The following is a 26,796-nucleotide window of genomic DNA, read 5'->3' as shown; positions in this document are numbered from 1 at the left end:
TTCAGAAACCTGAAGAATGATAACAGTCCTTAAATTCAATCTTAAATCTCTAAATATCAGCACACTTACTCCATAGTCATGAGTTAAAATGTTGTAGGTAGTCAAAACAATATCCTGTTTTGAAAGCAAGGCTGGGTCTCTAATACGATCAGAACCATAATAAACATAAAAATTCAAGTGCACCTCTGATTTTATATGTTGCCCAAACTGGTCCTAGAAAAAAATTAGAAATATTTTTAATAATGTATTATGTACATAAGAAATACAGTCCTGGCAATAGTGTCACAAATCAAGCTACCACAACTACATAAAATAAATTTTTTTGTAATCTAAACTAACAAGATAATCATGATAACTATTAATTATTATTACACTGTCAGAAAAACTGACACATACAGTAATCCTGGACCTACCAATATAATAAAAAGCCATTCCATTTTAAAGAGAAAAAAGTTATCAAGTTCTTTCAAACAGAAATTAGCATTTTGAAAATTTAATGTTTTAATAAAAATATTTTTCAATGAATTAGGAGACTCCTAATATCAAAATTAAACATAATAAACCAGCAACTAATATTTCCAAAGATGTAGGGCAAGATTCAAGCACAGTACCCGTTCTTTCCTTCAATTTACTAGGCCTGCTATTTGCCAAATATCAACCACAACAATGGTGCAGCTGAAAAGGGGAAAAATAACAAACTGTCCCTGTCTTGTTTTTTTGTTTTGTTTTTATAAATCATGAAAACAACTGACCTGGAAAATTTTGAGGAAAAAAAAATTTAGGATTAGGATGTACAACAAAAATAGAAGGTGGTCAGGGACAGCGCCTATCACTCACTATGCAGAGTGCGCTCACACTTTTATTGGGAGGAAGGGCATACTGCATCAAAGAAAAAGTAATGCGAATGTGTCAGACTCTTGGTGATTATTAAAGCTTTCTGAGTAAATGCAGATCTCATTAAAATGCCTCATAATTTTTAAAAAAATACCACGCTTTAAAGGAAAGAAGAAAAACTTAACAGGAACTTAACAGGACCCAGAACAAAGGCAAAGAAACTGGTTAGAAAGTTAGGTAACAAGACACTCGTGAGAGCCAAAGAATATTAAACTTCAATGATGACTTTTAATTTGTAAATTATGTTCATCCTATTTATAAAAAGGTTTTGAGATGGGTTACAAAATAAGACACACAAAGAAAGGCAGAAGAACAAAAACAAGCTCAGTGGTCTCCATAAGGAGGTCAAAGAAGCTCTCCCAAAACTTTCCAGAAAAGGTGGGAGTAAACCCCAGACAACTGTGGGCTGAAGAGGGCCTGCAACATGAAACAGATCAGGGAAAATGCAAAGAAGTAAACAGGAAATATGAAATGATAAAGGTAAAAATATAGAGAGAATTTTCAAGAAATTTGGTGGAGAAGAAATCTAGTACTGAGAAAAAATTCTATATAAGCAACCTAAGTCAGATGGTGGCAATAAAACAGCACAGTGTATTTCTGAAAGAATTAGATTGAGAATAGAAAAAAATCAACTTTCCTGAAGAAAAAACTACCATTACTCTGTTTCTGGATACTGTGCTGGGTTCCATATGAATACAGAAAATGGCAAGTGTTATGGTTTAGATATGAGGTATCTCCCAAAAGCTCCTGCTAATGCAGGAATACTCAGAGGTAATCAGCCTGTGTTAGTTTAAATGGATGGGTCATAACCATAGGCAGGTGGGGCGTGGCTGGAGGGGGGCTGGTCACACAGAGGGTATACCCTGAAAGGGTGCACCTTCCCTATGGTCCCTTCACCCTATCCCTTTGCTTCTTGCCCACCATGAGCTGACAGCTTTCCTCTGTTCAGACCTTCCCAGTGATGTGCTGTCTCACATCAAGCCCAGAGCAATGGACTCAGCCATCTACAGACAGATCTCTAAAAACATGAGCCCCAAATAAACGTTCCCTTGTCTAAGTTGTTCTTGTCAGGTGGTCACAGAAAAGAAAAAGGTACTAAAATATTAAACAACATGTCTAAATATCCAGAATTATATGTGATAGAAGATGGACTGTTCCCAGGCCTTAATCCTTTAACTGGATTATTTTCCTTATTTGGGGTGGAGGGAAAGTAAGATGAGTTTCCATGTTCTTTAGAACATTATGTCACTCACTTGGGAGACAGCGAGCAGCTTGCTGAGAGACTAAAAAATTCTAACTCTTTACCTTGAACCCCTATATGCCCAACCATCCCTCATTCCTTTCAATTTTCACATAATCTCAGTAGGAAAGACTTGGGAAGTTTCATTTACTATGTTTATATTACTCTAACTTTGGTTTCCAAATATAAAATTATAAAGAAATACTGATGCTGTGAGTGGTGCACGCCTGCAATCCTAGCAGCTCAGGAGGCTGAGGCAGGGGGATCACGAGTTCAAGGCCAGCCTCAGAAACGTAGAGGCAATAAGCAACTCAGAAAGACGCTGTCTGTAAATAAAATACAAAATAGGGCTGGGGATGTGGCTCCGCAGTTGAGTGCCCCTGAGTTCAATCCCCAGTGCCCCCTGCCAAAATAAATAATTAAAAAAATAAAAAGAAATGCTGATAACCCAGTTTTAAAATACATCCCTATATACACGCCTTTAAGGAATCATAATTATATTGTTTATGCTTCCATTAATACTGCTATGCCTCACCCTATAACAGCCATTCAAATGTGCGTGTACTAGCCTTCCCAGGAGAAATCACACATCAAAAGAAAGTTTTATTAGAGCAAAAAAGAGGAATAGATCACTAAAACTATCTAGTCCTAAGAGGAAAAATGGATGCACTGAGATAAGAGGTATTTCCTTTTTTAAAAAACAAATAAGTCAAAAACTTAAACAGAAAAGCCCTGCCACAGCAGGCAAGCCCATAAAGTGAAGGAGAAATCCATTCAGTCAAAACTATCTAGTCCTAAGAGGAAAAATGGATGCACTGAGATAAGGGGTATTTCCTTTTTTTAAAAAAACAAATAAGCCAAAACTTAAACAGAAAAGCCCTGCCACAGCAGGCAAGCCCATAAAGTGAAGGAGAAATCCTTTCAGTCAACACCAGGCCAAGAAGAAAAAGCCAAGAACAGACACTAGACGATCACTATCTTTCCCAATGCAATTCTGACCACTGGTGGTAAAAGCCCTATGACAACAATGAAGAGTAAGTGAAAGCCCCCAGCAGGACGAACCTGCAGCACGGCAGTGAAGGCGAGCAGAGGAGCACCAGCAGAGGTGAGGTCTGACAAGAGGACAGTGGAGTAGGATGAAGCAGCCCTAGTACGCTGCACGGACACCAGTGGGAAGAGAGCGGATTATCAACAGAGGGGGAAGAGGAGAAAAGGCAAAGGCAGAAAAGACGGAAAACAATGTAGACACTGAAGTACTGGTCTTAAAAAGAGGTGAGAGACTTCCTTCTCTCAGATAAAAGGAGCAAAGACAGAGAACTGATAACCTCAGAGGCAGCAAGAATGCAGGTTCATATATAGGGGACACCCACAGTGCTTTCAAAAGACTATTTCATTACAATGTGAGGTCTTAAGTGCAAACTGGACAGGAAGCAAGCAGCACTTCCCATGTTATGTTTTGGAAAAGAAAAGCAATCTGTTGGGTGGGCTGGTGGGGGGACAAACTCCTCTGGTGAGTAACCTTGAAAGCACAGGCTCAGGAGTCCAAGTATTGGACACAGCACCCAAGTTCCATCATGTGTTTCTTGGGTGATGTTACTCAAGCTACTTAACCTCTATGTTTCAATTTGGTCACCTGATAAGTGAAAATAATAACTGTGAGGATTAAATAGAAAAATCTATAAAAAGAGCTTAAGAACAATCAAAGCAGAAAGGGGCTGTTATAAGTAACTATGCATGTAATTATCAGAAAAAGAAGTTCTGATAGTCAGTTGGTAAACATGGTGGAATATTAAATTATGTATCCTTTCTATTCAGGGAACAAAAGTGGCAAAGGCAAAAAATATAACCAAATCTCACATTAGCAACTGAAGTTCTTTAGCATAAATCTTCAAATAAAAATTACTTCAACTCAGCAAACATAATCCCAACTCACCTAACACAAAATGATGACAAAGCATATTTCTAACAGAATACATTTTATAAGACAAATATAAATTACACCACATTTTAAATGAAGACTTCGAAGACTTACAATCCAGTTGCTCAACACAGAAAGTGGGCAGATAATCAGTGTTGTTCTTGGTCTCTCTTCAACATCAGTTTTCTTTGAACCCTCCACTGCAGATGCTCCTGAGGACAAATCATTGACAAAGCCTTTGACTACTTTTATTTTATTTTGGGGGTGGAGGGACATACATATCAATAAGGAGGTGGCAATCACCTGCCTCATGAGAAGAGAAATTGAGTAGAATTAAAATGAAGTGGATGAACTTGTGTCTGTAGCCATGAAGGAACAGAGACTAAATTTTACCTTGTCACTTTAAAAACCTAAAACCCCAGAGAATGTTTATTAGAAGAGCCAGCAGGATGTGCCTGGAAGGACACAGAGGCAGCAGTCTGTGACACTGCCAGGTGTGCACAGCCTATACTGCTATTTGCAATGGTTCTACACGGTTCTTAAACCTGCACTATTTGTACTCCAAGCTGGCCCCAAGTGATCTTTACTTTGCTACAACAACTTGTGCATCCCTCCCCCCATTACACAAGGGCAGCTCTCTGTCACCCACAGGATATGGTCAAAATGACTCAGGTGACTTACTCCAGTGGAGGAAGCGGGCCACAGACATACATAGAGTAACATCAGGCAGTGACAATGTGAAGAAAAAATTAAATGTGATGTGAGGACAGAAACTGTGGGCTTGAGGAGGTCTGAGAGGGAGGGTTATGGAGGGTACTGCTTTTTGGGTGAGAATCTCTTAGAAACCTAAGTGAAGCAAGACAGCAAGCTGAGCACATATTCAGGGACACTGGGCTGGACACCAAAGTCCTAATAGCAGTTGATGGAAGCACAGAAATAAGACTCATTTGTTGAAATGCCAGTGTATTAAACAGATGAGACCAAGGGACAGAGACACACACTGCCCCACATCTTTGTATCCTTAGCTCAATCTCTTTCCATCTCAAATACTTACTCTTAAGCAATGTTTTCAAATGAGCTACAAAATACAAAATTATAATAAAGATCACTAATATCCTTCAATAAAAAGCAAATTTTAATCATAACAAAAACTAAATGTTTATTATAATTCAACTGAAATCAAATTAAGTAATCACACTTTAAAACAACTATAAAATTACTCTTGTGTCTTCACTAGAGAACTCCCTGTGCTTTTTATGCCTTTGTAAAACAAGCACAGTAGGAAAAAGCACTGAGGGAAATGACATCATGATGTGGGTTTACCTTTGCTCTATTTTCTAAACTTATTTAATATGGTTTAATAACTTTTGTCATTTTTCATTGAAAAACAGAAAAAACTGGAAAACTAGCAGATTCACTGACCCCTTTTCAAAGTTTTCTTCTTTGTTGCAGGGCTAGGTGAAGTCAGTGCACATGCAAAGGCTGCATCTTCTTTGACCTTGGAAGATCCTGCTGATGTAAAACCACAGTCAATCAGATACTTTACAGTGTCACCTTCCCTGGGCTTTATGAGAGGAAAGAGATCCCATTTTTAAAGCATGTTACAAGCATATATTATTGAAAAAAAAAAAAACTATCTGATAACAAAAGTTGTCACCTCTGACAATAACTGTGTCTCTCTAGCTCACAGAAGGGATGCAACCACTCATGGTAAGACTACTGCTTCGAAGAACGGTGAGAGAAGGAGCAGGCCTACACTCTGGGGTGGAAAAAAGTTTTTCAAGGAAACAGATGTTTGACTCCTAATAACAAGGCCACCAAATTTCCAGATCAGTTCAATGATGATCGGTTTATTTCCAAATGCAATACAATTTCTTAATTCAGTAGGAAAACAATATGATCCGAATTAAAGAAGAATAAAGTAAACAATGTTTTGGAGATGCCAGGCATAGTGGCATCATATGCAATCTGAGCATCTTAGGAGGCTGAGGCAAGAGGATCCCAAGTTGGAGGAGACTGGTCTCAGGAACTTACCAAACTTACTGTCTCAAAAATAAAAAATAAAAATGACTGAAAAAGTAGCTCAGTGATAGGGCAACTCTGGGGTTCAACTGTCCCCCATGTTGGGGTTGCGCACACACAGGGTTGGGATGTTTTAAGGATAGAGGAAAGAAATAAAGCTATTTATTTTTATTTTTACACCCTTTAAAGAAGGGAATATTAACAAAAAGGTACTCCCAACTTAACTTTGTGAATTACTATTTATACATAAAAATATAATATCTTATTGAAGTTATTTTTTAGTAGAAAATTATTAAGTTGATCTAAGTATGACCCCTTAGATTTTAATTTGAAACTACTTATTGAATTTTCCTTATTTAATTCATTTAACACATATGAAGTTCCATGAAGAGTTCAAATGTAAATAGAAGCAAAGTTGAAGACGTATTACTCAAAATTTCCAATCTTGGGAAACGCAAACCAGTAGGGTTTTACTTTAATAATCCTTAAGTGTGGACTATTAGTACTAAGAAGGTCTAGGACACACATACCTTTTGCCCGGCTTTTAGTCTCTGACTGTATATTTTTCAGTTTGCCTAAAACAAAACCAAAATAAACATTAAAACGGGCATGCAAGGCTAAAATACAGACACATTACCCAACCCAATCCCCTGCACATTAATTACCTTTTGTTTTCTGTGGCAATTCACTTGCTTCAATTTCCTCTGAATCACTGCTTTCAACGTACTGGACAGTAATTTTTCTTCTAAAATTTAGTATATACAAAGAAAATCAATCCAAAATGGGATATGACACTCTTTTAGTAAATGAAATTCAAATGCTTTTTCATCTCACTGTTTATTTTTTGAAATATTTTTAAGAGAAAGATTTTATTTGACTGTCAAAAGCATCTGTTTTCATAACCAGATGTACTTATTTATAAAATACATATCATTAATATTAAATTTAAAAAACTAAGTCAAAAAAATAATCATTCTAATAATGAATTCAATATTTTATAGTTCAAATAACACCTTTATGTAAAACTAAAACAAAAAAGAAAAGGTGCTTATCAAAGCAACTACTTCAACGTAAAGAAATAAGCAACCAAAGGCAAAATGATTCATCATAATGGAAAATTTCCTAAATTTCATGTAGAAACATGTAACTGGTTAAGTGGCTAGGAACAAAACGACCCTGCAGTGAGTGAGACCACCCAGACTCAAATCCTCATTCTGCCACTAGTTTGCTGAGACTTTAAGAAGCCACCTTATATATTCCTACGTCACAGTTTTCTCACTTAGTGAGTGGGGGTAATGTGATCCTCCTGGTAGGATCAGAGGTGCCCGCTGCACAGGAGGCACACCCACACCAACCACAGGGAGTGTGCCACATGCTGCTGAACTCAGCACTGTACTCTACTGCCTTTTACCCAGTACAGTCACTACCAGTACCATGTTAGCTAGGTTCACAGCTCAGATCTACGGACCTGAGATTCAGATAGAAGAAAAACTGACAAGTGCCAGTTCTGGGTTCAGTTCTGATGGGTACCAATAATAGAATCATCACCCATGATGGTTAAGAGACTGCTGTTGGCAGGACTCAGGCACACGGCATCACACCTACAGACACCACAGAAAATTGTGCCACAAAAGCCCAGGATGTCCACAGCCTTCAGAGAGTATAAATGAAGTTGTTAAAATTCAAGGTAGATCAGAGGGTTATGATGTATTTTACTAAAATTCTTCCCATATTGTAGCCTAAGTCAGTATGATACTCTCCATAACTACCTAAATGTCTTATTTTCATTATAGTGAACTTAAAAAAAATTTGAAATGAGCAAAAAAATGGTTCTGTCAAGTCATCCAATACATAATTCTTTAGTGTTCATTCCCTAAATGCATTAAAGAAAACCATTTTAAAGTCTAAACAAAAACAAAAAACTCAGGAGCTTGATCTTCATTACTAAGTGAAAGAAATAATAAGTGGCAGAAAGATGAATGATTATTAACTCACTTCTTCTATAGATCAACATTACTTTTCTTCAATTGTAAAAATGAGAACAGACCATCCAAGTCAGTGATTCTGGCAATGAGAAAGTATCTGAAATAACTACGTAATTGAGATAGAACAGTCATCTTTCTTTCGTATATATAAGAAAAAGTGTTTAAATTAAAACATTTAATCAAACCACAAAAAAATTTACCTCTTGGGGCGAGAGCTAGACAATTCTGACATGGAACACTTTTTCTTCTCCTTGATATGTGAAATACTGGGTTCTTCACTACATCTAGATCTTTCTATTTCAAAGAAAAAGCCAAATATACAGATAATTATCCAATTGTCTTAAACCAGCAGTACCACCTCTTAAAATCTTGGTTTTACAATTACTGATCTTCTGGTTTCTCAACATCTTCACTTTTTTCAAATGCCCTGTTTTTTCCATGAAACAGCCAGTTGTAGTTACTCTACATTTTCCCAACCTAGAACCCTCAATTTCTTGGGACACAATCCTTTCCCAGGAGTCACCCAGCCAGTTCCCACACTGGATGAATTCCTCTGTACCATGGAGGCCCAGGCCACCAAAAGCTGTGGTAGGGGAGGGGTTCACAAAACAGAACAGAATCACACATAGCTGCTGTCAATCACTAACCAACTTTCCAGATCCCGGCTGTCACTTTGTTACTTATCAACTCCTTCCTCCACTTCCCACAGCCATTCTCCACAATGACCACACTATACCACATCCTCTGCCTAGATTTTAACTCCTTGCACACCTAGACCACCTCGTTCCCTTTACAAGGAAAAGCAGATGCCATCGCCTAAGTCCCAATTCTCCTGCCTTTTTTTAATGGCCTTCCTCTTATACTTATTCCCACCTGACTACTTTATTTCTAATGTCAGCTCATCCAACTGTTCTCTCATGCCCATCTCCTTCCTCAAGCCTACTAAGCATTTTCTTAGTTATATCCAAAAATCTTCCAGCCTACTGATTTCTTTCCTACCACCACAAAACAAAACCCCATCTGCAGCTTTGTTTGCTCTAAAAAAGATTTTCCTATTTAATTTTCCTATCCCCAATAGCACAGTTACTTCCAAATAGTCCTCTTATGATTCTTACCTAAAATACGTTCCGTTTTACTCTGCTTTAACCTACCTTCAGAAATTGACTTTGTGAAGTCATATCACTACTAAATCCACATATCTCTTTTCTTTTCTCCTTGGACTTCAGAATGTGACTCTAACCTATCTTTCTAGCTTAATCTGCTGTTATTCTTGCACGATGCATTATAAGTAACATGAAATACACTGAGGTCCAAAAACAAAACATATTCTTTATTTTTTTCTTAAACTATCCTTTCATGAGATTATTTTTTTTCATCCAAAAATGTTCTTCCTAGCTTTTTGCCTATTGTATAATCACCAAATCACTTCTGTAATAAAACTTTTCCTGTCAGCCAATCCCTGTGAGGTCTTTCAGAAAGAGATCCTAAATTTTTGTATATTAAAGACGAAATTGCAATTTATTAGCTGGAAAAATGTAAATCAAATTATCAGGTCATAGCTAAAATTAACGCTTACCTTTGCCTTGCCCATCTGCCTTTTCAGTAGAACTGTTTCCTCCAAGTTTCTCAGACTCATCTTTAACATTACATTCCTTACATTCCTGGGTGAAAAGGCACATTTCTTTAATGGTACTAACAGTTTTGTTTATTTTGGGTACCCAGGACTGAACCCACTGAGCCACATCCCTAGCCCTTAACTTGTCATTTTATTTATTTATTTATTTTTAAAATTTTGAGACAGGGTCTTGCTAAGTTGCTTAGGACTTTGCTAAGTTTCTGAGGCTGGTCTCGATCCTCCTGCCTTAGCCTCTGAGTCGCTGGGATTACAGGAGTGTGTCACTGCACTAGGCCTATTATCAGTTTTATGTTTAAAGATCCTGTCTTGTACTGCTTTACTTTCTTAAACTGTCCTTTCATTACTTTTCCTCTTGAAATCTGGAGCAGACAGATGCAGCAGTGCAGATCCCAGAGAGCCCTCCACTTTACTCTATCAGAGATTTCCAGCCATTCATGATTCTCTCATTTTCTCTTCATGTGTACCCTCTCTTGTTTCAAAATGCATCAATGTATACATGAATTTAAAATAATCCTATAAAAGTAGAATTTTGAACACTTCATAAAATCTTATTAAAATCTTACTAAAAATGTGGTTGGAACAAGGCACGGTGGTGCACGCCTGCAATCCCAGTGGCCTAGGAGGCTGAGGCAGGAGGATCACAAGTTCAAACCCTTCACAAGGGTTTGAACTGAGGTTCACAAGCCTCAGCAAAAGGGAGACACTAAGCAACTCAGTGAGACCCTGTCTCTAAATAAAACACAGAAGAGGGATGGGGATGTGGCTCAGTGGTCAACTGCCCCCGAGTTCAATCCTCAGTACCAAAAAAAAAAAGAAAAAAAAGTGGTTGAAGCTGGGGTATAGCTTAGCAGAGCACTTGCCTAGGACATGAGACCCTGGGTTTAAAACATTGGGGTGGGGGTGGGGGGTGGGGGGGTTAGTTGAGAAGAACCATCCCCTTCTAATGGTACCAATCTAAACCACTTTTAGAGCTATAGTAACTGGAAGAGTTAATAGTTAACTTTTCTTTTACTCTCCCTTCCTCCATCCCTCCCTCATTCAATTTATTTTTTATAGTACTAGGGATTAAACCCCAGGCCTTCCTTGCACATGCTAGGCGAGCAGGCAAGCACTCTACCGCTGAGCCAAAACCCCAGCCCTTTCCATTTTATTTTGAGACAGGGTCTCACTAAATTGCCCAAGCTGGCCTTAAATATGTGATCTTCCTGCCTCAGCCTCTGAAGTAGCTGGGATTATAGGGATATCTATGCCCGGTTTGGATGGTTGTTTTTAATGCATTAGCTCCAAGAAAATGTCAAAATGCTTTTTGTCAATTTTTCAATCAGGTCTTCAATCACTAGACTAATGCAACCATTGAGTTAAAAGTATACAAAATTGGGGCTGGGGATGTGGCTCAAGCGGTAACGAGCTCGCCTGGCATGCGTGGGGCACTGGGTTCGATCCTCAGCACCACAGAAAATAAAATAAAGATGTTGTGTCCACCGAAAACTGAAAAATAAATATTAAAAATTCTCTCTCTCTCTCTCTCTTTAAAAAAAAAAAAAGTATACAAAATTAGTACCCCAAAATTTATATACACGTAAAGGATGTCATTTACATTATTCATTATATTAAGTGATTCTGCACAACAAGCACATTCTTCAGACTTCAAAGATATATGAATGGTCAACAAATATATAAAAAAAATTTCAACATCTCTAATTATCAGAGAAATGCAAAGTCTACACTGAAATTTCACCTCACTCCAATCAGAATGGCAATTATAAAGAATACAAATAACAGATGTTGGCAAGGTTGTGGGGGAAAGGTTATACTCATACATTGTTGGTGGGACTGTAAATTAGTACAATTACTCTGAAAAGCAATATGGAAGTTCCTCAAAATCCACTGTTATATTCTTAAGGGCAACTGGTAACATATACCAAGAGCCTAAGTAAATAATCTTTGATCTCATTAGTAATTTCTAATAATCTAACACCTTTCCTCTCTGAAAAAACTAAAATTGGAACTATCATTTGACCCAGTTATCCCACTCCTTGGTAAATAACCAAAGGAGTTCAAATCAGCATGCTATAGTGACTCGTAGCCACATCAATGTTTATAGCAGCACAATTCACAATAGCTAAGCTATGGAACCAACCTAGATGTCCTTCGACAGATGAATGGATAAATAAAACATGGTGTATATACACGATGGACTATTACTCAGACTGTTATGCTAAGTGAAATAAGCCAGTCCCAAAAAACAAGAGGCTGAATATTCTCTATATATAGATGCTAACCCTGAACAAGGTGGTACGGGAACAGAAGTTCAGTGGGTTAGAAATCACATTTTCAGTTTCTATTTCAAATAAGTATCTTTAAAATGAAGATCCTTCAACCGTCCTACAACAACTTAAATGCACTGCTAATCTTCAGGAAAAATAAGGGAAGTCTTTAGTGATAACTGATAATTTCTCAATTGATAATGAAGAATGAAGCTATAACTAGTCATATATGCTTCTACCAATTTTGTAACCCTAGAACTTTCACTTTAGTGACATAAATCATTGGACTATCCACAGAAGGGCACTGAACCTGAACTCCTAGCAGGTTTACCTCTCAATAAAAGCAAAAAAGAAGGCAATGTGACTAGGCGGGAACTGGCAGCACACAGCTGTGAGCAAGCCACAGGAGACTGAGTAGCAGCCTCTGAAAATTAAAACATGAGGAAAGGAACAGCTGGATTCAGAGACAGCTTCTTTGCACACATGTTTTGCCCTAGCCTACTTTCAGGTAAAAACAAAGAATAATGGTTTTTCTTTCTTGTAACACTTATTTTTCTCTTTTAACTAATTTTTAACTCTTTGTAATCACATTTATTTTTCCACTAATTTTTAAATGAAGATAAACATATTTGTGTATATATTTTATAAACATACGCACAGCCAATAAGAATAAAGAAAAACCACCCATAGGACAAATTATTATCATTAACATTTTGGTATCCCCAGAGTACGTAAGAACTTTTATGACATATTTAAGTATTAGGAAGTGGAGAATTGAACTCTATACACAGATCTGTACCTGGCATTAGCATTCACAGACCCTGAGTTTAATCCCCCACTCAGCAAAACAACAAGAGCAAACAAACATGAAAGTAAGTATTCACAACTTGGGATATAGCCGCGTAGCATTAAGTTTTATGGCTATATCATAATTTAACGGTTACCAATAAAGAGACATTTCAAATTGTCTACTTTTTTAAAAAAATATTTTTTAAGATGTTGATGGACCTTTATTTTATTTTATTCATTTATTTATATGCAGGGCTGAGAACTAAACCCAGTGCCTCACACATGCTAGGCAAGTGCTCCACCACTGAGCCACAACTCCAGCCCTCAAATTATCTATTTTTAAAATAACATTGAAGAAATAATTTGTACTACTATCTTTGGAAAAAATGGATTGCTGAGAACTTCCTTAAGTAGATTATTAAAAATTACTGATGAGATCAAAGATTATAAAGACTTAGGCCAACTGCCCACAAGAATGTAACCCTTTCACTTATACCACAAGACACCCTTAATCATACTACCAAAGGTATCATCAATCTTCACAATTTTTAAAAAATATTTTTTTATTTGTAGATAGACATGATACCTTTGTTTTATTTATTTTTATGTGGTGCTGAGGATTGAACCCAGTGCCTCACATGTGCTAAGCAAGTGCTCTACCACTGAGCTAAAACTCCAGCTCTTGGCAATCACTTTTTTTAAAAAAATATTTATTTATTTATGTATCTTTAGTTTTAGGTGGATATATTAGTTTGTTTTTATGTGGTGCCGAGGATCGAACCTAGTGCCTCATGCATGCTAGGCGAGCACTCTACCACTGAGTCACCATCCCAGCCCCATAATTATTTTTTTTTTTAGTTTTCAGTGGACACAACATCTTTATTTTATTTTTATGTGGTGCCGAGGATCGAACCCAGCACCCTGCGCATGCCAGGCGAGCGCACTACTGCTTGAGCCACATCCCCAGCCCAGGCAATTACTTTTTAATGAAATTTATAAGTTTCACAGTCAGCCAAAGACTTCACAGAAAAACACTCACTAATACTTTACCTTCTTCAGTTGATTCTTTTTAATTCTCTCTACAGGAAGAGGTTTACCATCGTGGAAGTTGGTAAGAATTACTGCAATGGCTGTAAGAGTTTTACCCTTTCAAATGTTTAAAGAAAAAAAAAAATGGTCAAATTCTGAAATCCAGTTGATCAGAAAACATTCCAAAACCAATTTTAAAATAATCAAATACTGACTATCATTCGAGGCCACAGAAGTGTAGGATCCTTATATAAAATGACATACATGCTAATGAAAAATGAGAATCTTTCAGTTAAGAAATGCTTTTCCTCCTTCACATTATTAAAAAATTATTAGAAGATTTATATTATAAAATACTGCAAGCAACTCAGATGAATGTCATTTATTGAATGACTACTGTTCTTAGATTCCACATTTAACTCAGAACTATTGATTTTATCATAAAACTGTTGACAATTAGTTTGCAAACGAAGTTCAGAGCTAATTTAAAATGAGTCCTAACTCCAGTATGCTTCTGAAGATAATCACTTTATTAAATCTGATTTAACAAAACTTAAAAGCTACAACTCATCAAATCATAAGGGGCATGACACTTCCTGTGTATTTTTCTTAAATGAAAACATGTTTACTTTTCAGTTTCCTCTGCAGTGTAATTCATAGCTAACAACACAGAAGCAAACATCTGGCAATGTTAAAGCAATATTAAACAGGAGTTTTCAATGTGTGGGCCCCAGGACAGTTTCAGGAAAATGGGAGGTCAAAACTGTTTTCATAATAATGAAATATTAATAAGACCTTATTTAACAAAGTGGGGTTATCATCTTTAAAAAGAGAAAAATAACTGAGTATCTGTTGTTCAAGGATAAAATCTGAACTTCTGCCTGGTGCGGTGGCACACGCCTGTAATCCCAGAAGCTTGAGAGGCTGAGGCAGGAGTATCACATGTTCAAAGCCAGCCTCAACAACTTAGTGAGGCACTAAGTAACTCAGCAAGAGCCTGTTTCTAAATAAAACATAAAAAAGGGATGGGGATGTGGCTCAGTGGTTAAATGGTGTTCTCTCACAAGAATTGTAATATGCAGAGTATTCAGTAGATATTTGTGAGCCCCTAGGTTCAATGCCAGGTACAAAAAAAAAGTCTGAACTTTCAAGTGAAAATCAATATAAAACTTGGGACACTATGAAGACAGCAGCTTCCAAAAATGTAAATGCTTTTCTAATAAGATCAGTGGTGATATTAAAGAATGAAAATCTTAAGATTGTATATTGAAATGCACCAACATTTGGCAGATCAGCATAATACAGTGATTCAATATTTTCCAAATGAGTGAGCCTGGTTATAAAATCACGCGTAGGTAAAACATCTATGCAATGTGGAAAATATACTAATAAATTTTAATGCACTGCTATTAAAAGTTCACTGGTATGATTTCAAATTCTATTTTATAACTATTAACCTGTAATAAACTAATACTTGTTGGATTTCAGCACAGAACCAAATCTATAATTATCTAAAAAACTATCAAAATACTCTTTCCTTCATAACTATATCCATATGAGTACAAAGTTTCTTCATACACTTCAACCAAAACACCACATTCACACTGAAATAAGAAACAGACATGAGAATTTGGGTGTCATCTATTCATCCAAAACATCAAAAAAGGTTTGAAAAAATGTAAACAATGCCAGTTTTCTCACCAAAATTGCAACTGCTTTGGAATACTTTTCATTTAAAAATATGCTATTAACAAGTACTTTTGTCAACTGTTCTTTTTAATATTTAAAAAACATCTTTAATGTCTAATGCTGTAAAAGTCCTTTGACCATCTTTAATAATTTTTTAAGAGAAAAGTTACTGAGACCCAAAAGTATAAAAACTGCTAGTGTAACTTATAAATATCTATTCAGAATATTCATAAATATATACTGAATACTCTGCATATTACAATTCTTATGAGAGAATACCATTTAACTTAACATTGTCTTTAACCATTTTTTGCCATGCCGGGTACTAAAATCCAGGCCTCGTGCATGCTGGGTAAGCACTCTACCACTGAGCTACACCCCAGCCCTGCCTTCACTTTTTTAAAGAAAATCTATGAAAGACAAATTAGCCCAAATTTCAAAACACAAAGAAATTGAAAACTACGTGTTTATGCAATTACTGCTACCCAATTATTTTAACGTTCTTTAACCAAACAAAAAAACTAAGTATGATTTTAAGTCAACCCCCCAACACACAAAGCCTGTGTTCTACACTGACACATATGCTTCAACTTCAAAATTACTTTTTTGTAAAATCATAATCACAAAATAAGACTGTATTAACTTAAGAAAAAAATAATTACCAAACCCATATCATCAGCTAAAATTCCTCCATGGACATTTTCTGGTCGGTCTTTCTCAGAGAAATTTGTTATTGTGTTGTAGTATAAGTCATTCCGCTGCTCCCAGAATGGAGGGAGTTCTCGACTGTTCTCCCGAGAGATCATCCAAGACAGAGCTTGTTTCTGATGAGGAAGCAATGGTGTTTCAACAGCCTAGAAACAAAGAGTTTCACAGAACTATAGTTAGGTCTTTCCTTTCTCTACATGCAGTACCTAAAAGAGTTTATCTTGTGCAAAGAAAAAAAGAGGATATTTAAAAATGCCCAATACCTCAGCTGGTTCCATTTCATGAGTTTTATCATCTTCTTTTAAATCTTCAAATAATTTGTCAAATTCTGTTTTAAGCTGTAGTAAATAGCAACAAGAAACACCATTAAGCAAGTCAAGTGATAACTGTATCTAACTCAGAGATTTCATGTCTTTTTCTTTTTTCCCCTGATACTAAGGACTGACCCCAGTAGCATTTTACCAGTGAGTTACATCCCCACCCTTTTAATATTTTGAGACAGGGTCTTGCTGAATTGTCCAGGCTAACCTCCAACTTGTGATCTTCCTGCCTCAGCCTCCCAAGTGGCTAGGATTACATGAATTCACATTGTTTAATTAACCAGAAGAGTCAAACATTTAACCCTCTAACCCTCTGGGATACTATATGGCTCACTGAAGGTAGAATGAACAGCTTTTGTTCTTTTTTGTTGTTGTTATGAAAAAAACTGCAGGGGCTGGAGCTGTAGCTCAGTTGCACAGTGCCTGCCTAGCACAAGTGAGGCACTGGGCTTGATCTTTAGCTTTGCACTAAAAAAACCAAATAAAATAAAAGGCCTATTGTCCATCTGTACTTACAAAAAATAATTTTTAAAAAAAGTAACTGCACTGTAGTTGGAAGATAATAAAACAGAGACCTTGTATCTAAATAAAATACAAAATAGGGCTGGTAGTTCAGTGGTCAAGTGCCCCGAGTTCAATCCCTGGTACCAAAAAAAAAGATATACAGGGAAAACATGGTAACCACAATTAGAAGACAATAAGACTAACACTAGCAGGTAGAGATATTAAAATATTTTGATGTTATTTTAAATTGATCTGTATTTATTTATTTTATACACCATTTCAAATTAACCCAGATAATAGAATCCTAGATTATGAACTAGACAAAGTAAGGGCTAGAGCAATGCCAAGACTTGGAGTTAATTTTTACCATTGCATTTGCAACCTTACTGAAAGGAGTAGTAAGTTTCAAATTTTGATGTTTTAAATTACCACTTGGACATTTTGAAAATCTCAAATGCAAAAATATCTCATGCAGATCCACACATGTGAATATTTTGGTAGAACAGGTCCAACCAGCCATGGATCAAAAATGTAGTTAGGCCTATAATGGCTATACCTGTACTGAACATGTAAATATCTTTTCTCCTGTCATTCCCTAAACAATATAGTACAACAACTATTCATATAGCATTTACACATTTACATTACATTAAGTAATATAAATAATCCAATAACAATTTAAACTATATGAGAGGATTATGTGGGTATATAAGGGAATTAGGGATCCTGGAACCTATCTGTGGATGCCAAGGGATGACTACATTCCTTATCACGCTTTTTACATAACATTTACAAACAAGTATAACTATGTGTATACATACACACACACACACACACACACACACACACACACATATTATATAACAGGTTTATCATTTTAAAAATAAAAAGATCATTCATGCCAGCACATACATATTATTCTATTCTTTGACATACCAACCTTCTACATTTAAAATTTACTTTTAGATTTCAGCACGAAATGAAAGAGAAGCATACCTGTTCTGCTGTCATCTGTACCGCAGCATGAACTGGCATACTGTAGCTCGGTCCAGCTCTTCCAGAGCTCCAACTACTTTCCAAATTGAATCCCACAGCTACAATTCACCAATAAAAATAAAAGAGTTTTAAAACTCGTATAATAAACCGCATTAAAAATTTCCAAGTAGCTGAGGACATAGCTCAGTGGTGGAGCATTTGCCTAGTGGGTCAAGGCCCTGGTTCCAGTCCCAAGCACCACAAAACAATAAATAATAAAAACTAATTTAGGTAAGTGCTCTACAATTGAGCTACATCTCAAGCTCTAGATAAATATTTTAAAGCTAAATACTAATTAAAAAACACATTATTAAAATAATTCCACAGTACATGAATAAGCTCTTGCTTAACCAACAATTCTTTTCCACCCTCAATCTCGAGATTTGTTTTATCTAAAATGTATCAAAAAGAATCATTAGCTTTGGGGGAATTTAAGAGGGAGTCTATAGAAGCTCTTTGCATATATGTTTGTGAATCCACAGTTACAACCATGCACCATGTATAGACATTTTGATAAATGTCAGACCAGATAAGACACTGGTACCATGAGATTATATGGCCTAGCAATATTGCAATCTTAGCCTGCATAAGCACACTCTGTGATGTCTGCACAAAAACAAAGTCTCCTAATGATGCATTTCTCAGAATCCATTCCCATTAAGTGATGTAATTCTATATTTCAAAAGAAAAAAGAAAAAAATCTGAGATTTCCTCAAAAAGACACCAGGGCTTTCAACACAAATTAGTCTGGCCAACAAAACTCAAAAGACAATAAACAGTCTACAATTCCTGCATTAAATAATATTAAGTTAAATTTTAAACTTACTTTTTGGTGCAGGACCCAATTTAAATCCATGTTTCTTCAACTGATCTAAAACAGCTTTTCTATTTTCTTCTTTTCCCCAAAAAGTCATTTGCAAAGGCATGGTGAAAGCATTGTTTGCACCAAAAGGAACTACCCTATTATATTTAGGAGAGAAAGAAAAGGGGAAATTTGAAGAATTTGTTATCCTAATTAAGAATCTGTTAAATATCCCACTGTACCTTCAAATTTTGAATGGAAATAAAGTAGGAAGACACTGACCACTTGGAAGGACTTGAGAGAGAAAAAGGACAGGATAGAAAATCAGCAAGGAACAGAATGTCCAAAGAAACACACCAAGGGATAAAATAGTGCAAAACACAACTGTTTCTACACAAAACTGCAAGATAAAACATTCTATAAATCCGTTTGACGGTGAAGCCTTGGTTAAAAGAATCACCAAAGGTGGATGCTGGGGAAAGATGGGAAATGACCTACAGGAACTAGTTCTAATCCAGGATTCACTCAAATTTGTTCTCAGTACATGAATATCCTAAGCATTAGAACTGGGGTATGAATATTCCAAATATTTAAAAAGTACGTTACCCTTCCACTTGTGCCAATTTGTTGTCCATGATATAGGCCAAAGCAGCTGCCAGATCTTTCTTTAAATGTCCAACCTGATTTCCATTCACATTGTTTACTTTAATGGCATTCTTATCATAGGGGTTATTAGGCTCTCGTTGTAATGCAACCATTTCATTATTATTAACCTAACAAGAAAAATGAGCAGATAAGAACATTATATTAGAACTATGAACAAACAATAATAGCTTGACTTCATTATATTTTACCTGGAATTTCTATTCATTTTTTAATGCTACTTCTACACAGTTTATTCATCTGGAATCAAACCAGAAACATTAAGGAAAATATTTTACAATGATTCTTTTGTACTACTTTTCTAATTTATATTCACTGTGAAGTTAATAAACCAGCGATAACTTCTGAAAAATAGCTTACCTTTCCTGAGAGCTTACTATATGCCAAACATTGTTTGACGTACACTACATAGTGACCTTTTAAACCCTCACAATTCGTAGGCATATAGTTATTCTCACTTTACATACGAAGAAACTAAGGCACAGAAGTCATTTTGCTTGAGACCACAAAGTTAATTAAGTATCAATGCTAGAACTGGAACCTAGGCAGGCTACTTCTTGAGCACAATTCTCTAGAATTTAGAGAGGAAAAAGACATTTGTAACTCAGAATGGAACTAGCATAAGGAAAATATATCCAGCCTCCAACCCATGCTATTTTCTGATTCAACTTGATTAAAAACTGTGAAGATGGCAACGAAAATAACATAAGAACTTCCAAAGTTCTCTCCTCCATAAAAGCAGCAGAAAAACTGCCCAAACTGATAGAATCAACTTTTCCAGAACTCTGTGAACTAATCCAAGGCTGGAAGAAGTTTAAGGAGTGCTTATCAAGAAAAACAGCTGAATATAAATGCTTCAGTCTCCTTCCCAACTCCCCAGCTACAGAGCAGCCTTTAAAAACATCAACCCACTGAGATTCTTACAGCAGCCTGGCATTCAACAGGGTGGGCCTACAAGTTTTTCAAAGACCCGAAAAGCCACCATTGCCTGGCCCATGTCATGGTTCCCTACAACACTCTGCTCTCTGGCTGTATTTGAACTCTTAGCCCACCCCAGAGGCAGGTGAGAAAGCTTCCTTGACCAAGTGTTCATCAGACACAACTTCACAGGCAAGTATGTTAACGCTATTGCTGCTTGAGGAATGGATAATAATTAGAATAATAATAATAAAAAAAAAAAACAGAATAGAAAAACCAAAAGTCTAAACGGAGAAGCTGGGGAATGAGATGTCAATAGGTGCTTTGAAAAGCTCCAATATATCCCTGGCATTCTAAAAGGCCACATGAAAACACAGGACTACCCATTTGACCATGAATGTGTACATTCTCAGCAAAGACCTGAGAAGGCCCTTTGCGCTTGTCTCTGGCTGAACTGGAGGCATTTAAGAAGCAGGAAATAAAGGCTAAGGCAGAACTGTTCCCAGCCCTGGAGGTTTGAAGGAATGCCCCCAACATGTACAGGCACTCTAGGCAAAGGCTGGGAAATCGATTGGTTCTAGTACAACCATTAACTGACCACTAAGCCAAGTACATGCTTCAGTGACTACACACAATGAATAGACTTTATAGAATTAATTCAGAAAAGTCACTAGCAAATACCAATTACCAAAGCTGGCAATAATAAACAACCCTAGAAAGAGAGAATATAATTTCCAGAGTTGAACATTACTTTCAATGCCCATTTTACACAAGAAAAGCACAAAGTCATGCAAAGAAAGGGCAAAGCATGGTCTATACGTAGAAAAAAACAGCAATCAATATGAACTATACCCTAAGGAAGCACAGATGTTCAACACACTAGAAACAGACTTTAAGTCAACTACTTTAAATATGCTGAAAGACAGCAAACCATTTCTTCAAACATGAGAACTCGATCTCAAAGAAATTCTGGAGTCAGAAAAATAACTGAAATAAAAAATTCAGTAGAGAGGCTTAATAGGTGACTTGAATAGATGGAAGAAATAATCAGTGTAATTTAAGATAGGTCAACTGGGATTTAAACAACAGAACAAAGAAAGAATGTAAAAACATAAACAAACAGAGCCTCAGAGATCTATGTGTCAACATCAAGTATACAAACGCATACATAATGAGTGCCAGAGGAGAGGAGAAAGGAGCAGAAAAAACATCACAAGAAATAATGGCTGATAATGTCCTGAATTTGATGGAAAACATTAATCTACACATTTAGAATCTCAACAATCGCCAAGTAAAATCAATTCAAGAGACAAACATCTGGACACAGCATCATCAAACTGTCAAAGAATCTTGAAAGCAAGCAGCAAGAGAAAAGCACCTCCTCACATACAAAGACTTGATTTCTCATCAGAAATGAGGGAGGCCACAAGAGAATGGAAAAACTTCTCAAAGTGCAGAAAGAAAAAATTCAATCAAGAATTTTATAGCTTGCAAAACTACACTTCTAAAATGAAGGAGTAGGACATAAATGGCACATGCACTGCAATCTCAGTTACCCAGGAGGCTGAGGCAGGAGGATCCCAAGTTCGAAGCTGGCCTTAGCAACTTAGCAATACCCTGTCTCAAAGCAAAAAATTTAAAAAGCCGGGGTGCAGCTTAGTGGTTCTTGGGTTCCAGTCCCAGTACCCACCCACCTCCCACACACACACAAAGGAAGGATAAATTAAGACATTCCTAGAGAAACAAAAACCAAGAGAATCCATCACCAAGCAGAAATACTAGAGACAAGCAGAAATCCAAAAATACTAAACACTAACTTGAATCCACATGAAGAAATTAAGAGCAGGTAAAGATAATTGTTTACACTAAAAAGAAAAAAGACAGTATAAATGGATTTTTGTTTGTAGTTTTTTTTCTCTTCACCGATTTTTTTTGTGTGTGTGGTGCTAGGAAAGTGAGCTAAGTCCCTAGTCTCTCTCAACTGATTTTAAAGTGCATAAGACAATTACTATAAATCTGCACTGATGGGTACACAACATAAAGACATAATTTTGTAATAAGAGCACACACAAAAAAAAGGGGTAGGATGGAGATATCTAGGAGCAAAGCGTTTATTGAAATTAAGGTGGCCCAAATCAAACTAGGGTCTTACAATAAATTCAGATGTTAACTGTAATCCTTATGACAATTACTAATAACTCAAAATATGTTTTAAAATAAATAAAGTTTTATGATACACTAGAAAATACCAGTTTAATACACAAGAAGGCAACACTGGAGGCCAGACCCAAAGGCCACATACTGCCTAATTCCATTTATATAAAATATCTAGAGCGGGCAAATCTATAAATTAGGCAGTTCAGGGACACCAAGAATGTAGAGACAGGGTAAAAGAAGGCATTGGAGGACAAGACAAGGAGTCAGTCCCTCTTTATAGTAAGTCCCACTACCATGACCATTCCTGCCACTGAGGACTTAACACCATGACAACTCCTACCAAAGGTTTGATATTTTAAAATGACCAATTGGGGTAAAGTGGGCGATATTCTAATTAGGTTTTCTAAAGTAACCAATGCGGGGAAAATTGTAAAATAGATTCTTTTAGGTACCATAAGGTAACCACTAGTAGCAAATGGCATAAGGTAGTCAATCAGGTCTGTACAGGGAAAAGAACATCCCACAGCTCAGCATGTAAGACCCTAATTTCCAGGCACTGGGGCCTTAAGCACCTCTCTTTCTCTCTCTCTCATCCCATTCCATTCTACCACAGAGTGCTACCTTCACCTTCAATAAATCTGTATTTTGCCTGTTACTTCTGTGTGTCTTGCTCAATTCTTTGTTTGGGACATCAGGCACCAAGGATCTGGACTTCAACTGGACTTCCCAATGATAACTTAAGCAAAAGAAAACAGCTGAGGGTACAGCTTAGAGGTAGAGTGCACATCTGGCTCGTAAGGCCCTACAATTCCAACTCCAGTACTAAAAAAAACAGGACTGGGGATGTAATATAGCTCAGTAGTACAACAAATGCAAGCATGAGGTCCTCAATTACAACCCCTACCCATGTGTATTCTGTTATTGCTTTATAAAATAAATGTGTGTGTGTGTGTACATGTGCACAGAATGTTGGTTCAGGGCTGGGGGCACTGCTCAGTGGTAGAGTGCTTGCTTATCATGTGAGAGGCCCTAGGTTTAATCATCAGCACTGCAGAAAAGAAAAATAGCAAAAAAAAAAAAAAAAAATTTGTGGTACTAGGATCGAAGTGAAAGGTGCTCTAGCACTAAGCTACAACCCCAGCCTGTCCTATTTTGTATTTTGCTAAGTGGCCAAGGCTGGTCTTGAACTTGTAATCCTCCAGCCTCTACCTCCTAAGCAGCTGCTGGGAGTATAAGCACACACTGCCAGGCCCAGCTGAAAAATAATAAATTTGTAGTATGTGGACTATCCCAATTTTTTAATTTCCTGAACATACAGGAAAACTGCTTTGAACCTCTCCCAGCATCTGTCCACTGATTCAAGACATTTTGCATGGTACAAAGAATTAAGACACAAAAGGATATAAAAACACAAAAAGCATGACTGTATTCCCAGTGGCTCAGGAGGCTGAGGCAGAAGGATCACGAGTTCAAAGCCAGTATTAACTTAGCAAGGCTCTGTCTCTAAATAAATAAATAAACAAATAAATAGGGTTGGGGATGTGGTTTGGTGGTTAAGTACTTCTGGGTTCAATCCCCAATACCAAAGAAAGACAGACTTGGGCATGAGAGCTACAAGTCAGATAGTTTATCAAATAGGAACTGATACAATTCTAGCTGGGCACAGTGGCTTACACCCATAACCCCAGGGGTTTGGGAGGCTAAGGTAGGAGAATTGCAAGTTCAAAGCCAGCCTCAACAATAGTAAGAAGCTCAGCAACTCAGTGCGAACCTGTCTCTAAATAAAATACAAAATAGGACTGGGGCCAGGTGCAGTGGCACACGCTTATAATTCCCGTGGCTCTGGAGGCTACGGCAGGACAATCAACTTCAGCAAAAGCCAGGGGCTAAGAAACTCAGTGAGATCCTGTCTCTAAATAAAATACAAAAGAAGGCTGGGGATGTGGCTCAGTGGTTGAGTGTCCCTGGGTTCAATCCCCAGCACCAAAAAAACAAACAAACAAACAAAAAACTGATACAATTCTAAAAAGAACTAGAAAAAGAAAAGCCATTTTAAGACTAAATTAAAAGAACAAAAGAGTGAACAGACATGGTAAGTGGTGGAAAATTAAAAAATGAAAAAATATGAGGAATAACAAAGATATAGGTATACAGCAGTCTACAGGGGTGCGGAGTGGGGAAACAGAATATGAAGTCGCTGAAAAAGAAAATGAGCTTTGGAACAAAGCAAACACTCAAAACAAATTACAGAAAATTTTCTAAAACAGAAGAAAACAAATTTACAAAATTAAGACATACCCTAAAAACACTATTAGAATTTCAGGGTAAAATATAGACATATCTTTTACTCATCCTGAAAAAAAAGAAAAATTCCAACTCACTTAAGTGGACAGAAAATCATATTGGCATCAGAATTCCTATGAACATTTGATGCAACATTAGGATATGGAGAGTAATTTGGGTCTAGAATTTTATATTCAGCCAAACTTTCTTTAAGTACAAAACGTCAAAATTATGAAGATACAAAAACTCAGGAAAAACTGTTCTTTCCTAAGTCATCTCCTACACAATACAATTCAGATGATCACCAAACAATTTGAGAAGCTCCAATGTAAACAAAATATGAGACAATAAAAGACTAGACAATATTGGAATAGGAAACTTTTACACAAGAAATCTCCTGCAGAACATACTTCAGACAATTAAAAAGATGGTTTGACAAGCTTCAACATAGGAAAAATATGGGGGAATTAAAAAAAACTACCAAATCCACAAATTTCTACAAAAGATCTGGGTTTTGCCACAAAACTATAGGATGAAACAAGGAGGAAGGGGCCTTATGACCCATTATAACCAAAAATAACATATGTGCCTTGTCTTGATGCTGATTCAAAACAAAAACAACAAAAAAATCAATCAAAGACATTTTTAAAAAATCAAGAGAATCTATTTATGGGTTACTTATTACATAGGATATAAAAATAAAATGTAAGACGTGTAAAAATTTTGAGAAATACATACTGAATTATATTAACAAAAATGATACATTCAGAATTTGCTTTTTACAATACAAAATGGACAAAGAAAACAAAATGTGGGAAAAAACTTTGCTGGAGAATCTGGATCATAGATATAATGTAAGTTTATCGAATTCTTTTATTTTCATGCATGTTTAAAATTCTTAGCAAACTCATAAAATAAGAGCTATAGTATCCAAATGACACAAGAGGCATCCTCAATGACCATAATAAAGACAACTCCAACCAGAAAAAGTTATATTCTCTGCCCTATTCCCTTTCTCTCATACACACATATACATAATTCACAACAGATACAGAATAATAGGGAAAGAAAAGGCAGAAGATACTTTATAGTATCTCTGTATTTTGGGCAAATCTTTTAACCTCAAAGACGATACCTCTCTTAGTTACTGTACGAATCAAATGATGGTGCAAACGCTCTGAATATTGAAAGCAGACTATAAATGCAAAAGAACAGTAGTAAAGAAAATAAATTATTTGTTATCTCTTGCTTACATATATTTCATATATCACCTTCTAACACTCTTGTTTTCTAGGTTAATACCACAAATACACCACGATTTAATTTAATATCTAATTTTATACTCACTACTCCTGTGTAATAGCGTAGTCCAACTACATGACCTCTCAAAGTTCCAAATAACACTGAATCCAGCTCTTCATCACTAGTTAGGAAGTCATCTGGAGGGATAATATCTTGGAATTCAAAACGTGGAAAGAAAGTTGGATATGAGAGGCGTGGAAAATTTCCATGGACTCCATACTGAACAGTCTGCAAATACTTCCAAACAGGATCCCTAACAAAGACAAAAAAAAAAAAAAAAAAAAAGGCACAGAAAATCTACAGTATTTAACCAATAATTTCTCAAAAACCACAGACCAATAGCATTTATAGATCAATTGTTTCCTCCCTTTATTTTAGCAAATAAATTATCTTATGTGGGAATCCCTGTGAACAGATGAATAGCTATTCTGGTTAAAGCTGGAATTGAAGGAGTCCAGGAACCCTACCTGTTCAACACCAGCTCTCTTACCACACCCTCTGCCCCAATTCAACATGAAAAACCCAGTAAGGGTTGACAAAACTCTTTCCTAATGAAAGTCATCTATTGAAATTGAAATGTCTGGACTTATGATTATATGCCAAAATTCCAATGGCGACTGATCTAGAAGAGATTC

The 26,796-nt window shown here is 36.4% G+C and overlaps 1 protein-coding gene across 5 annotated transcripts in view; it reads right to left on the bottom strand.

Moving 5' to 3' along the window:
• Positions 1-26,796, bottom strand: part of Hltf (helicase like transcription factor) — a 47,174-nt gene that overhangs the window by 19,452 nt on the left and 926 nt on the right. For 3 of the 5 annotated variants that reach the window (XM_076868053.1, XM_076868054.1, XM_076868056.1), the window contains exons 2-15: positions 26,207-26,414; positions 19,445-19,611; positions 18,863-18,996; positions 17,998-18,095; positions 16,441-16,515; positions 16,132-16,323; positions 13,802-13,897; positions 9,636-9,720; positions 8,260-8,353; positions 6,740-6,819; positions 6,605-6,649; positions 5,475-5,564; positions 4,167-4,264; positions 70-213 (exon numbers count right to left, since the gene is read on the bottom strand). In XM_076868053.1, coding sequence (XP_076724168.1) covers positions 70-213; positions 4,167-4,264; positions 5,475-5,564; positions 6,605-6,649; positions 6,740-6,819; positions 8,260-8,353; positions 9,636-9,720; positions 13,802-13,897; positions 16,132-16,323; positions 16,441-16,515; positions 17,998-18,095; positions 18,863-18,996; positions 19,445-19,611; positions 26,207-26,414 — 1,606 coding nt within the window. The remainder of the gene's footprint in view (positions 1-69; positions 214-4,166; positions 4,265-5,474; positions 5,565-6,604; positions 6,650-6,739; positions 6,820-8,259; positions 8,354-9,635; positions 9,721-13,801; positions 13,898-16,131; positions 16,324-16,440; positions 16,516-17,997; positions 18,096-18,862; positions 18,997-19,444; positions 19,612-26,206; positions 26,415-26,796) is intronic. The other 2 variants (XM_076868055.1, XM_076868057.1) reach the window with 1 other exon arrangement.

The sequence above is a fragment of the Callospermophilus lateralis genome, chromosome 10 (genome assembly GCF_048772815.1).
Source record: "Callospermophilus lateralis isolate mCalLat2 chromosome 10, mCalLat2.hap1, whole genome shotgun sequence".
NCBI classification, from domain to species: Eukaryota; Metazoa; Chordata; class Mammalia; order Rodentia; family Sciuridae; genus Callospermophilus; species Callospermophilus lateralis.
This window is presented reverse-complemented; position numbering and strand designations above follow the sequence as displayed.